The 13,792-nt window shown below is 42.9% G+C and overlaps 2 protein-coding genes across 4 annotated transcripts in view; both read left to right on the top strand.

Annotated features, from left to right (window-relative positions):
• The window catches only part of lrr1 (leucine rich repeat protein 1), a 28,453-nt gene extending 23,738 nt beyond the window's left edge, over positions 1-4,715 (top strand). For all 3 annotated transcript variants that reach the window (XM_078234152.1, XM_078234151.1, XM_078234150.1), the window contains 2 exons: positions 1,289-2,016; positions 3,848-4,715. In XM_078234152.1, the coding sequence (XP_078090278.1) occupies positions 1,289-2,016; positions 3,848-4,100 (981 nt within the window). In that variant the 3' untranslated portion in view covers positions 4,101-4,715. The remainder of the gene's footprint in view (positions 1-1,288; positions 2,017-3,847) is intronic.
• Positions 4,716-9,384: 4,669 nt separating this feature from the next.
• mgat2 (alpha-1,6-mannosyl-glycoprotein 2-beta-N-acetylglucosaminyltransferase) lies at positions 9,385-12,483 on the top strand. Its single transcript, XM_078234153.1, has one exon. The coding sequence runs from the start codon at positions 9,873-9,875 to the stop codon at positions 11,181-11,183; it is 1,311 nt and encodes a 436-aa protein (XP_078090279.1). The 5' UTR covers positions 9,385-9,872; the 3' UTR covers positions 11,184-12,483.
• Positions 12,484-13,792: the final 1,309 nt, after the last annotated feature.

The following is a 13,792-nucleotide window of genomic DNA, read 5'->3' as shown; positions in this document are numbered from 1 at the left end:
TGTACCTACATCAAATGGACTGCAATGGTTCAAGAAGGCAGCTCACTATCACCACCTCAAGGACAATTGGAGACAGGCAATAAATGTTGGCCTAGTCAATGGCACCCACATCCATAAACAAAATTTAAAAATGGGATCTATCTATGAATATAGATGTGTACAATGTAAAACAATGGGAATCCACATTGAATGGGAATTCATTTTTTGTGTTGTTGGTGCAGAAAACCTTGTGTACAGAAAACATGATTAATAAGAACCTTTGAAAAAGGCAGGTGCAAATGTTCAATAAACCGCCACTGGACCCTGGAAGAGGAAGCAAAAAAATAGGCAATGTTTTTATTCATGATTTCTACATAACAGTTAAATGTATGGTCAAGATTGGGAATAGACTATGCTGTATCCTGCAGTCAAATGGCCTTTTTAAACTCCTCTATAGAGAATGGCCACGGGAAGATTAACTGCAATCATTGAACCATGCCACAGCATGAATTATTACCTTCAAGAGAAGAATTAGGAAAATTCAGGGGAATAGTACTTGGGTTATAAAGTTCAAATATTAGTTATTGCTGTAGAGATGCAACTCAGAAAATAAAGGCCAAGCGTTTCTGTACTATTAATTTCCATTATTGCAGTGCATTATTTGTCTTGAAGTATCTCAATAAACATTTCAAAACACTGGTCACAAATAAACTACTTACTTATAATCTTATTACGGTTTGAATACTACTGTGCCATAGGCTAAACTCAGCTTTTGTTTCGACACATGTTCAACTGAATAAATACCTACCACATTGCAGTAGTGCTTAACGTAGACTTAAAGCAGGATGAATACAAAACAGATAACCAATAATTCTGCTCTTAGACAGTATGAATATAAAGGTCAGTTACAGTTTAATTGTTTTCATGCAAGTCTGCAGAAAACCTGGTCTCATCTTATTGCTATGATTAGCTTTTTGTTAGGTGGTGTTTGGTGTTATATGATTCTAATGAGAAAAGGTTGAAATGTACTACTGTGGCTAACACTCTTACAGAAGCTCATTTTTACAAAAGGTACATTCTAACAAAGAATGTTTTAAAGTTTGATCTCCGCTTCAATTTCTAATAATAAGAAAGACCAAATGATATACTCTTGTCAGCAATGTTGCAGTAAGAGCCTATTGTACCTTCTTCAGGAATCTGGTACAGCACAGCTCAGTTTGGTAAAATTGAAATGCTGAACAAAAAAAATGAAGGTAACACTTAATGCAATGTAAACCATTAACAACTGAAATATATTTTCTGTTAACAGGCAGATGTCAATAATTTGAAGAACTTCCTTTCCACTTTAAGGCTGGCTCACCGAGGTAGTGAAATAGAAACTATATCATTGTCCACTCTGGCTCCAGTTAAGACCACTGAAGTTGAAAAGCCAAAAGCCAAAATGGTAATCACGTCTAGAAAGGATTATCCTCTCACCACAAACTTCCCTTATTCTCTAGAATTTCTTCAGGTGTCCTACTGCAAACTAGCACGTGTGGATATGCGTATGCTTTGCCTTCGAAAACTGCGGAAGCTAGATCTTAGCAATAACCATATACGCAAACTTCCAGCTACCATCGGAGATCTCGCTTGTCTGTCTGAGCTTGTTTTGCACAATAACCATTTGGAGACATTCAGTGTTACATTGTGTAGCTCCACGTTGCAGAAATCTCTGCAATTTTTAGATTTGAGCCACAACAGATTGCGTGCTCTGCCTGTTCAGTTCTGTCAACTACAAGAACTCATTCACCTAAAGCTTGATGACAACGAGTTACTCCGGCTTCCTTACAGGATTGGGCAGCTAACTAAGCTTCGCTTCCTCTCAGCAGCGCGCAACAAATTGCCTTATCTTCCATGTGATTTCCAGAAGTTGTGCCTTGAGAATGTGGATCTATTTGGAAATCTTTTTGAACAACCTAATCCGCTGGCTCCAACAATTCAACTGCAGATTCCAATGACCCTATTAGAGATGGCAGCAAGAGCAACAGTAAATTACAGGTAAGGAAATTTAATGAAACAAGTAGATGCAGCTTTTAATAATGGCTTAACCCATTCGTTGAGCAGCAACTTCACTTTGACCACATTAGAAATATGTTTCCCTTTAAATTCAGCCAAGTACTGGATCGTTATACAAGGATTATTAGTATTGCAATACAGAAGAAGAACACCAAACAACAGATATAAAGCAGTGTGACTTCAGCTGTTCACTGCTGTTGAATTGCAGCTGAATGATTCACAGAGTTCTATTACTTCTCTGCCAGCTACAATGTTGATTCTAAACACAAATTTGCTTTGAGGTTATTTCTAGCTGGCACTTTAAAGCAAAAAGAATAAGCACCAGAAAGCTCTTGTCTATAAGAGGTGCTCGATGAATAAAAATTAACAAAATGTTTTACTTAAAATCCAAAGCAAAATGTATTACTACATTTGTAACGTCTCTCTGGATTGGAAGAATAACCTCCCCTACTATTCTATCATTGAATCTTTCAGTGCAGAAGGACCCCATTTAGCCCATTGAGTCTGCACTGACCACAATTTCCCCCAGGCACTATCCCCAGAACCCCATGCATTTACTCTAGCTAGTCCCCCTGACACTAAAGGGCAATTTGGCATGGCCAATCCACCTAACCCGCACGTCTTTGGACTGTGGGAGGAAACCGGAGCACCTGGAGGAAACCCACACAGACGTGGGGAGAATGTGCAAACTCCACACAGACAGTGACCCAAGCTGGGAATTGAACCCGGGTCCCTGGTGCTGTGAGGCAGCAGTGCCAACCACTGTGCCACCCCAAACATCTCCCACAATACTCTCCACCCAGCAGGCGGACTCAAATTTTGGGTCGGATGTTAGCAGTATTACTGACCAGACAACAATTGTCAGCAGGTTATTTGACCTTGGACTATGGGAGGGACCAGAGCTGGTCTAGTCTCACTATACTTTAAGCAGAGATCGCTAGGCAACAATTAGGATTTGAAAAACCTGGTTAATATTCATCACCTCTGACAGCCCATACGAACCATCAACCAAAGCCTAAGGAATCCAAAGCAAATTATCTGCAATGCCACCGCAGCTAAAAGCAGGTGTAGGCCATTTGGCCCTTTGAGTCTGCTCAGCCATTCATTTTGATCATGGCTGATCATCGAATTCAATATCCTGATCCTCCCTTTCCCACCCACCCCCCCCCCCCCCCCCCCCAATATCCCTTGATCCCATTAGTCCCGATAGCTATATCTAATTTCGTCAGACAATGTTTTGGCCTCAACTGCATTCTGTGATAATGAATTCCACACATTCACCACCCTGTGGGTGAGAACTTAGCAAAGCCTGCTGGAGCTCCCAGAATCAGGAATTTAGTAGGCTGTGTCAAACTGAAGGTACTCTTTTTGCATTGAAAGTTGTTAGTTTCTCCCTTGCCCAAGATGAATGCTCTGCGCCTGATATGAGGGTGGAGACTTTGACTATTGGGGAAAGCTTGGGTTCAGACCTATGACTTGAATGGGAAGCTGATATACCAATCGTACAGATTCTGAGCTGCCTTTAGGTTTTTTTTTAGCAAATTCCTTCAGAAAGCACAATCTATTTCTTTGGTAGTTTGCTAAACCTGGAGCACTCAGCATTCTATAATGTAAACATACAACAATATGTGGAAACTCAGAGTAGGTATTGTATTCAACTTTCTTATTCACTACGTTTTCAATTACACCCATCAGCAAAATTACCTGGGATGGAGTTGTTGCATGTATTGCATTTGAGATTCGCTCCTTTTATATCTTGCTCTTTAGCTATTGATGTATTTTTTAACTAATTACATTTTCTTTTATTATAAAGAATTGCTTATGGACCACATATGCTTCCAGCTCACCTATGTCAAGATCTGGATTTGACTAAAACCTGCCTTTGCAGAAGACCTTGCTTGAACTCTTTCATTCAAGTGGTTGTAAATCTGAACTTACACCAAGTCTCCCATACTGTAGTTCTTGTGGACAACATGGGTGGCACTGAGGCCCCAGTTCTCTGTTACTTCTGTTCGTTAACCTGCTACTCTGAGTTCCTTGACAAATATCAACAACGCAACAGATGATCAGTGTGAAATATTGTAGGTAAATGGTAGGTTGCAGTATATTTCCGAGATGCTTTAATTTTAAGAACTTGTATTAATGAGAGATGAGCAAAATCCTCACGAATGTACTTGATGGCTATTCAGCCGTCAGATCCAGCCTTGTTGCATATTCCTATGGTGACTGAAGTTGAAAAAAATGTCCATTTTAAGAACACTACAAACTATCTGAACTCCAAATCAGTGACTGGGACTGAACTTTTAACTTTAAGCTTCATGTCTTGAGTTGAAATGATATTCAGCAGTTTGGGTGGTATATTTTGGAATCTTGCATTAAGCCTGTTTTCATAGAAAAAGTTTAGTATTTGAGGCTGTTTGCAATACCTTTTTTAAGAATTAAATTTGAAGTGGGCCATGAAATTGTGTACAAGTTAAGTTGTGCTTAACTATAGTTTATAAAAAGGAACATAACAGTATTCAGTGTATATAGATCACTGGCTGGATCATTTTCCTACAGCAGTGTTTAAGCTTGAAGATTACAGTTCTCTTTTTTTATTGACGACACTGTAATGTATAAGGAATTTGTTCCAGTGTATTTAGTATTGTCATTTATATTTAATAAAAATTAACTTAATTCTGTGTTGTGTCCACTAAAATTATATCAGACAGACCAATATTAAGACTGGTTATAACATGAAGCATCCTTGGGATTTTTAATTCCTTGTACAATTTTGTATATCACATGTTTTATCATAAGTGATTTTCTATAAAGGGAAAATGTGTTGCATCTTGCAATTTAGATGTGTTAACAATTTAGTCAACAGCAATGGTAGATCTAGCTTCAAGATGCCAAATATCTGCACTTCCCAGTTTCAGCAGCACCTCTCATGTGAAGATGTGTGAATCCGTACTTCTCTACATTTAACCAGTTTCATTGCCAACACTGCACAACGTCTAAATGTAAGGTTTTAACCACAAGTTATATATCTGGAGCTTTACTTCCTGTCAGAAACATCACATTTTTCATAAATAACATCTGCTACACAGAGCTGTGTATCCATTTTTCAGTACATGTTCATTGTTCTGCATCCAGTGATGCTTGGTTTTACCAATTTTATTCACTGATTTGTTAATCTCCTAAAACACTGCAGAGTCAAATCCAAGTGTAATACCAGGTGAAGTGTGTGTGTTAGTTAGTTAGTTAGTGTGTTAGTTGGTGTGTTAGTTAATGTGTTCATTTGTTAACTGTGCCATAGTCTACCTCTAAATCCAATAATTAATTATCAGATAATTACGTTCTGGGTTCATTGATGAATCGCACTGAGTATTATAGAATTGGCTCACCCTTCCAGTGCTCATTTCAATTTTTGACCCATTTTCCCTTTAAGTTTTGCTGAATTTGCTAAAATGCATGTTATTGGCCAGAGGAGGGGCAGGCACATGGCCGCTGAGTTGGAGATCACATCAGATAGGTAACCATTCGTGTAATGGAAAAAATCTGTGCCAGAAAAGATGGATGAAGTAGAAGAAATATCACATTGGAAGGTCGTTTGAAATTCTTCTGTGACATTGCTGCATTATTGAGCCCCTGAGCAAAGTTGTTAGTACAGCCCAATAGCTTAGTGTGAGTGGGCCCGACAGTGAGGAAGTGGAGAGTATTCCATCACTCTTAGGCATTGTAGGTGGTGGACAGTCTCTGGGGGGGGGTCTGGTGAGTTACTCTCCGCAGAATTCCTAGCCTCTGGCCTGCTTGTAAAGAAGGTAAATTCCCATGGGATACAGGGTAATTTGATAAAGTGGATTCAAAATAGGCTCAGTTGTAGAAGACAGAGGGTGATGACAGAAGGCTGCTTTAGTGATTGGAAGCCAGTGGCGAACCACAGGAATCAGTGTTGGGCTCCCTATTATTCATCATTTTTTAAAATAACTGATGTTAGTTAATCCTACCCCCGTAGGATTAGTAAATTTGCAGATTACACAAAGATTGGACAGATGGTTAACAGTGAGGCGGAATGTCTTGGGCTACAAGAAGATATATACAAAATGGCCAAATGGGCAGAGAAGTGGCAGATGGAATTTAACCACAAAGTGTGAGGTGATACACTTTGAAAGGAGTAATTTGACAAGGAAGTACTCAATGAATGGTAGGACACTAGGAAGTTCAGTGGAACAAAGGAACGTTGGCATGTTTGTCTACAGATCTCTGAAAGCGGAAAGGCATGTTAGAGTGGTGAAAAAGGCATATGGGTCACTTGCCTTTATCAATCAAGGCATAGATTACAAAAACAAAAGTCATGTTGGAGTTGTATAGAACTTTGGTGAGGCCACAGCCAGAGTACTGTGTGCTGTTCTGATCACCACATTATCAGAAGGATGTGATTGCACTGGAAGGGGTGCAGAGGAGATTCACCAGGATGCTGCCTGGGATGGAATATTTAAGTTATGAAGAGAGGTTGCATAGACTTGGGTTGTTTTCTTAGGAGCAGAGAAGACTGAGGAGCAATCTGATCGAGATGTACAAGATTATGAGAGGCATGGACAGAGTGGATAAGGAGCAGCTGTTCTCCTTAGTTGAAGGGTCAGTCACAAAGGGACATAGGTTCAAGGTGAGGGGCAGGAGGTTTTGGGGGATGTGAAGAAAAGCTTTTTTACCCAGAGGGTGGTGACGGTCTGGAATGCGCTGCCTGGGAGAGTGGTAGAGACGGGTTGCCTCACATCCTTTAAAAACTATCTGGATGAGCACTTGGCCCATAGCCCTGAATGTTATATGCCAAGTGCTGACAGATGTGATTAGGCGGGAGTTCAGGTGTTTCTAATGTGTCAGTGCGAACTCGATGGGGCTCTTCTGTGCTGTATGATGCTATGCTGTTTTAGCTACAGTATTTGTATGGCTGGCCAATTTCAACTTCTGGTCAGCGGTAACCCTCAAGCTACTGACAGAATTGAGACTTTTAAATCTGAATTTAAATTCTCAAAATGGACATGGATTATCAACATGAATTCTGGCTGACTAGTCCAGTAACATAGCACCACATTACTGTACCATGAACCGATACTCTCTTCACCCAAGAAATACTGTCTTCCATGACCCCCATAAATTTCACATACTTGGCAGAAGACAGCAATCTGTCTAATCCATTAAATGCAGGTACATACCAGCCAAATCAGATAATGACTGTGATGTTAAAATCCAAATAAATATAGATACTACATGTTAATAGCTGTCTTTTGAAACTGACTCATTGTAATCAGAACAATTACATACCCAGACTCGTCCTGACAACACAACGGAGTTTTACAGCCACACATGCAATCAACTACTGTACACAATCAGAAACTTGATGTAAGCATAGGAACTTCCATTGCATGCAGGACATTCCTTTCCTATTCAGTTAGTCGGGGGGGGGGGGGGGAGGGGGAATTAAACATCTATGAATAAATAGATGCTGCGGTACTGATTGTCCTCTGACAATGACAAAACATGAGGAAGCCACCCAAACAAGTTACAAAGACCATTTGTTCCCAAGACAGTGTACATGCAAATAAGGAGTAGGATATTCAACCCCACAAGCCTGTTCTGCCACTTAATAAGATCTGCAATCTTTCTTTCCAAGAAAAATCCCATAGTGGGGACATTATTGTTGCCAAAGAAAATAGTCACAGCCCTGTCACTTGGAATCTTCAAGACCTGGCTTGACCTAAATTTCCATTTATAGGTTTTTCATTATCAGCGGATCATATCTGGTTCAGCTAATGCCAACCACATTCAAAACTATTGGCAAGATACAGATATTAACTATGATGTCAACACCCAAAGTATAAGTATAATGGATGTTGGCCCCTCTTTCCGACACGATTTAAAATTTATTTATTAGTGTCATGCTTACATTAACACTGCAATGAAGTTACCTGTTCGCGGACACTGAGGCAGAATTTAGCATAGCCAATGCACCTAACCAGCCCGTCTTTCAGACTGGAAGGAAACCGCAGCACCTGAAAGAAACCCACGCAGCCACAGGGAGAACATATAGACTCCGCAGAATGACCCAAGCTGGGAATTGGTCCCAGGTGCTGTGAGGCAACAGTGCTAACCACAGTAGTGCCCTGGCATTGTGGGATGGACACTCTTTTCAATTTGTGGAACCCACACATTTATTGTGTTCTTTTTTAAGCGTTTCTATTTATGATGAGACCAACAGCCTTTCTTTGGAAGGAGGGAGGATATATATCACTTGCCATTTAGACTGACACTTCTGGAGGACAGGAAACCGGTTTAGAATCATAGAAACCCTAAAGTGCAGAAAGAGGCCATTTGGTCCATCGAGTCTGCACCGACCACAATCCCACCCAGGCCCTACCCCCATATCCTTACATATTTACCCGCTAATCCCTCTAACCTACGCATCTCAGGACACTAAGGGGCAATTTTTAGCAGAGCCAATCAACCTAACCCGCACATCTTTGGACTGTGGGAGGAAACCGGAGCACCCGGGGGAAACCCACGCAGACACGGGGAGAACGTGCAGACTCCACACAGACAGTGACCCAAGCCGGGAATCGAACCCAGGACCTTGGAGCTGTGAAGCCGCAATGCTAACCACTGTGCGACCGTGCCGCCCTCAGAACCCAGCCAGTCGGATCAGATTTCAGACAAGAACAAGGTACTCATTACACAATCGCAAGTAAATTATAGACTTAACTCAGAAAATGTAGCATCCGTGGAGAGGGGAACAAGGTCAACGTTTCAGGTGGTTGACCCTTCCCTCTCCACCGATGCTAGAGAGTATTTCCCGCATTTTCTGTTTTTATTTGAGATTCACAGCATTGGGATATTTGGCTCTGGTTGCAATAAGTTGCTTTCAGCGCCTGAGGTGCTGATTCCAGTAAATCCGCAGTAAACACAACGCAACCAGCTTGTCACTGACGTCATCTGTCCGCGCCGCCCAGAATGTTCTGGGCGCCGCCTTCGAGACCGAGAGTGGCCAATCAGCGTGAGGGTAGACGGTGATGGACAAGTGAGCCGACCATACAGTATCGGCCTTGTGGGCGGTGATGGACAGGCGAGCGGGCCATACAACATTGGCCTTGCGGTGATGAACAGGCGAGCTGACCATACAGCAGTGGCCTTGCGGTGATGGACAGGCGGACGGACCATACAGCATCGGCCTTGTATGTGTGGGTGGGCAGTGATGGACAGGCGAGCGGACCATACAGCATCGGCCTTGTGTGCGGTTCCCAGCGAGCGCTCCAATGGGGAGGGGCTGTGGCGGGCGGAAGGGGCGGGGTGATAGTTGGCGGCTGCGCAGACGCTGGGAGGCAGGTGAGGAGCGGGTGAGGCCGTTAGCGGGCCGAATGTCGGCTTCGATTCAAATTCTGAGGCGGAGCGGCGGGGGAGGGAGTGGCTGAGGGGAGGGAGCTCTTCCTGGCCGCATCCCGACCCGGAATCACCCCGCCCTCCGTACTGCCTTAGGCTCTCTTCCGGGAGAGAGAGAGAGGCTGCCGGAGCGGCTGTGGCCTTCTTCACAGTGTGTCTTCCCCCTCACCCCCCAGGCTGCCTTGTCCCTGGGCCTCGGAGTAAAGTGAGGCGGCAGTGCCGGCTGGAAGGGCTGTAGTTGTGGGATGGCAGCGTGCCTGACGCCGGGTGGCCGGCTGTGTGGCGGATCCCGCCGCGGGTTATAATCGGAAGTTCCCTCCCTCCCTCTGTCTCTGAATCGCTGTTTCTCACTAACTCGCTGCTCTCAGTCACAAGGCGGGGTGGGGGGGTCGCCGCTCGCTCGCTCCCCTCGGCCGCTCAACATGAGGTTCCGCATCTACAAGAGGAAGGTGCTGCTGCTGGCTCTGGTCGTGCTGGTCGCCGCCTTCGCCTTCTGGAGCGGCGGGAAGCCCAGGAAGAGCGAAGCCTTTCCCAGGGACGAGGAGACGTCGCGAGGCGGCGGCGGGCGGACGGGCGGCGCACAGCCGGCCAGGAGAGCTTCCAACGAGTCGCAGGCGGGCCGGTTCGAGCGGCCCGAGGTCGACAACCTGACCCTGGTGTACCGCGGCATCGTCTACCAGCTGAACTTCGACCAGACCGTCCGAAACCAGGACACCGTCAAGGCGCGTCCCGCAAACGACTTGGTGCTGGTGGTGCAGGTCCACAACCGGCCCGAGTACCTGCAGCTCCTCGTCAACTCGCTCCGCAAGGCCAAGGGGATAGAAAACGTCCTGCTCATCTTCAGCCACGACTTCTGGTCCCCGCAGATCAACCAAATCGTGGCCTCCGTCGACTTTTGCCAAGTGCTGCAGATATTCTTCCCGTTCAGCATCCAGCTGTATCCCAACGAATTCCCGGGACACGATCCCAGAGACTGCCCCCGCGACATAAGCAAGGCCAATGCTTTCAAAATGGGCTGCATCAACGCTGAGTATCCGGACTCATTTGGCCACTATCGCGAATCCAAATTCTGCCAGACCAAACATCACTGGTGGTGGAAGTTGCATTTCGTGTGGGAAAGGGTAAAAGTTTTGGAAGATCATAAGGGTTTGGTGCTCTTCATTGAAGAAGACCACTATTTGTCACCCGATTTCTATTACGTCTTGAAGGATATGTGGCGTCTAAAGGCTGAAAGTTGCCCCGACTGTGACATATTGTCCCTAGGTACATACGTACGTGTCAGCGATTTCACAGATAAAACCAGTAAAGTGGAAGTGAAAACCTGGCGATCAACAGAACACAACATGGGCATGGCTATGACTAGAGACACGTATCAAAAAATGATTGCGTGCACAGATACTTTCTGTGAGTATGATGACTACAACTGGGACTGGACATTACAGTATTTAACTGTGTCCTGTTTGCCTCGGTACTGGAAGGTTATGGTGTGTGAAGCACCCCGTATTTTCCATGCCGGAGATTGTGGTATGCATCACAAGAAAGCTTGCATGCCATCTGTTGAAATTTCTAAAATTGACAGAATTATAAGCGGCAACATGCAGCATTTGTTTCCCGAAACCATGACAATAAGTGAAATATATCCATTGGCGGCAATCAGCCCACATGTAAAAAATGGAGGGTGGGGAGATATTAGGGACCATGAACTTTGTGCCAGCTACCGTCGGCTCCAGTAATGATGTAACAAATTTCCATAACAGATCATGTTTTTAATAGTTGTTTAGCTTTCTCCTGTTATAAAAATACAGCAATTGGATACAATCCTTGACTTTCAAAATTCTAACTAAATGGCTGCCCTGATGGCTCAGTTAGTAAATACACCGAGAAGGTGTGATATTGAGCTTTACTGTGGTGGCCCCAGGTAAACCTGGTCTGTGATAAGTAAGGCCTCTGGGTTAACGAGGAAAATTCAGCCATGGTGCCCATTTCTGATCACTATCCAGTGACCATGCTGGAAATTTAATTTTGACAACGTTGGATAAGGACCGATTTGGCTCGGCTGCCCAAATTTGAATATAGCTTTGTTGACACTCACTGACTGGGCTTGCATTTGAAAAATAAAGTGCTGGAGAACTACTGGTGCCTGTGGAGCTGTACCCAGCCATGAGTCACTGCCTTTTACAAGAAGTGCAGCAGGAAGATGCATTTTGTTTTTTTTAAAAGAAAATAAGAGTTACCATTTTCTTCATTAACTTTATGGATGTTCTGGTGACTGAAGAAAAGAAAATGGTGTATGCAACTTTTAAGAAGGCAAAGAAGCCAAAGGTGCTCATTTCATGCTGTGGGTGTAATTTCACAGTTCTGTTTTCATTGTTTAGTTAACTTTACAGATGAGACGACTTTAGCTCAGTGTTGTCACTCTGCTATTTCAATGTATCAGGACTACAAGAAATATACCACACAGTAATATGCCTTAATGTGTGGAATACTAGTGAATAAATCTATCACCAAGTTACTTTCACCACCAGTAACAAACCCGCAACCAGAAATACGTACTTAGTATTATATAAAGCTCAAAAATTCTCCCTTCATATAATGCCTAGAATTGAAAAAGTGAAGGCACTGGGTGTCTTTAAAAGTTCAAGTGGAATTGATATGAAAAATTCAAAAGTGCCCCATTGTTTGCTCAAGTTTTAGTAAAGGAAAGATATCACCCACTGTGGCTGTGAAAATTTTGGCCACTCACCAGTAAACTATTGATATCTTAGTGACAATACTGTTCTCTTAAAGCACAAATCTGTAACTGAGACAACAATGCAGTGTTTTCAGTTAAATGTTAATAATAGCATTCAAAAAACTGGCATGTCTATTTTCCCCAGTAGTTGGAATTAATCGGGTTCAGCCGACTTAGCAGATGTTGCCTCATGGCACTTTGAAATACCTGAAGTGGTCCACTGTTTAAAAGCAAATGCCTTGGTTGTAATTTTTTTTGTATTTCATGTACAGCCAACTCAAATAAAAGGATCAGAAAAGCAATTCTTTGTAAATAGTATCTCCTACGTTTCACAACGTGCTTAGGCTTTTCTTTATCTTGTTACTACACTGCAATTTGCTTTTTGAACACATTTCTTCCCTATATCAGTTGCACCACTGCAATTTAAAAGTTATAAGGGTAGAAGGAAAGAGATATGGGGCAATTTTTTTTCTAAAGTATTTACACATTCTACATAGGAAAATAAAAACTGACATAATTATTCATTCACAGATGTGTGTTGCTAGCAAGGCCAACATTCATTACCCATCCCCAGCTCCCTTTGAGAAGCTGGCTGTAAGCCGACACCTTGAACTGCTGTAGTCCATGTGCTACAGGTACACTCACAGTGCTGTTTTTGAGTTTCAGGATGTGCTCATAGAAATATATTTTCCCATATGGAAACTGTTGAGTAAGATTGTCCATGCTGCTATGTCATTCTAGCAGTATCGCCTATTGGGAGCACCACCTTGTGCCGGTGTGACTGAGCAACAACTTTGGATCAAAATTCAAACTCTGGGATACGGAGATACCAATCTATTATCCGTGGCAATTTACTTTTTGTTTCCTGTAGAGCAGCACAAAAATATTCTCTACTTGTAATATCACTGGAATAGTTCAGCAAAACCCTACTCTTGCCTCAAAAATGTCATGTCAGGTATGAAAAGGTCATCCATTTAGATGTGTGCATTTTTCCTTTAGCCTTCTCTACTCAACCAGTTTCATATCTATCACAAGATTCATCTTCTACCCCCTTGATCCACTTATTCAATTCCTGGCTCTCACACAAACTAATCTTGTTAAGGTCTTGCGGCACTGTCTATTTTCCTTTCAAAACCACCAAAATTGCTTCATTCCTCACCAAACAAAATACTCCCTAGCACTGGTTTATCTGTGGTTTCCAGCTACCACTTTCTCAGGCATTGTGTCTCCTTTCAAAACTGCTATCTTTATCCCATTCCTCAATAAAAAAAAATATGGTTTACCTCCAGCAATTATTACTCCATCACCAATCTCCCTTTTTCTGAGGTCCTTGAATTTGCTATTGCTCTCAGTATCATATCCAACTTTCTCTATTCAATTCCCTTTAATCTTACTTCACTGCTGCAGTGCGGCTATCCTTGCTAAACTTAAGACTTGACATTGTCAGTGCTTGTAATAGGTTATCCTCCATTCTCCAACTGTTAATGCAGTTAACCATGCCATTTTGTCCAGATGCTCTGTTTTCCATTTTATGATGTGGAGATGCCGGCGTTGGACTGGGGTAAACACAGTAAGAAGTTTAACAACACCAGGTTAAAGTCCAACAGGTTT

Source organism: Mustelus asterias, chromosome 18 (genome assembly GCF_964213995.1).
Source record: "Mustelus asterias chromosome 18, sMusAst1.hap1.1, whole genome shotgun sequence".
Taxonomy (NCBI): domain Eukaryota; kingdom Metazoa; phylum Chordata; class Chondrichthyes; order Carcharhiniformes; family Triakidae; genus Mustelus; species Mustelus asterias.
This window is presented reverse-complemented; position numbering and strand designations above follow the sequence as displayed.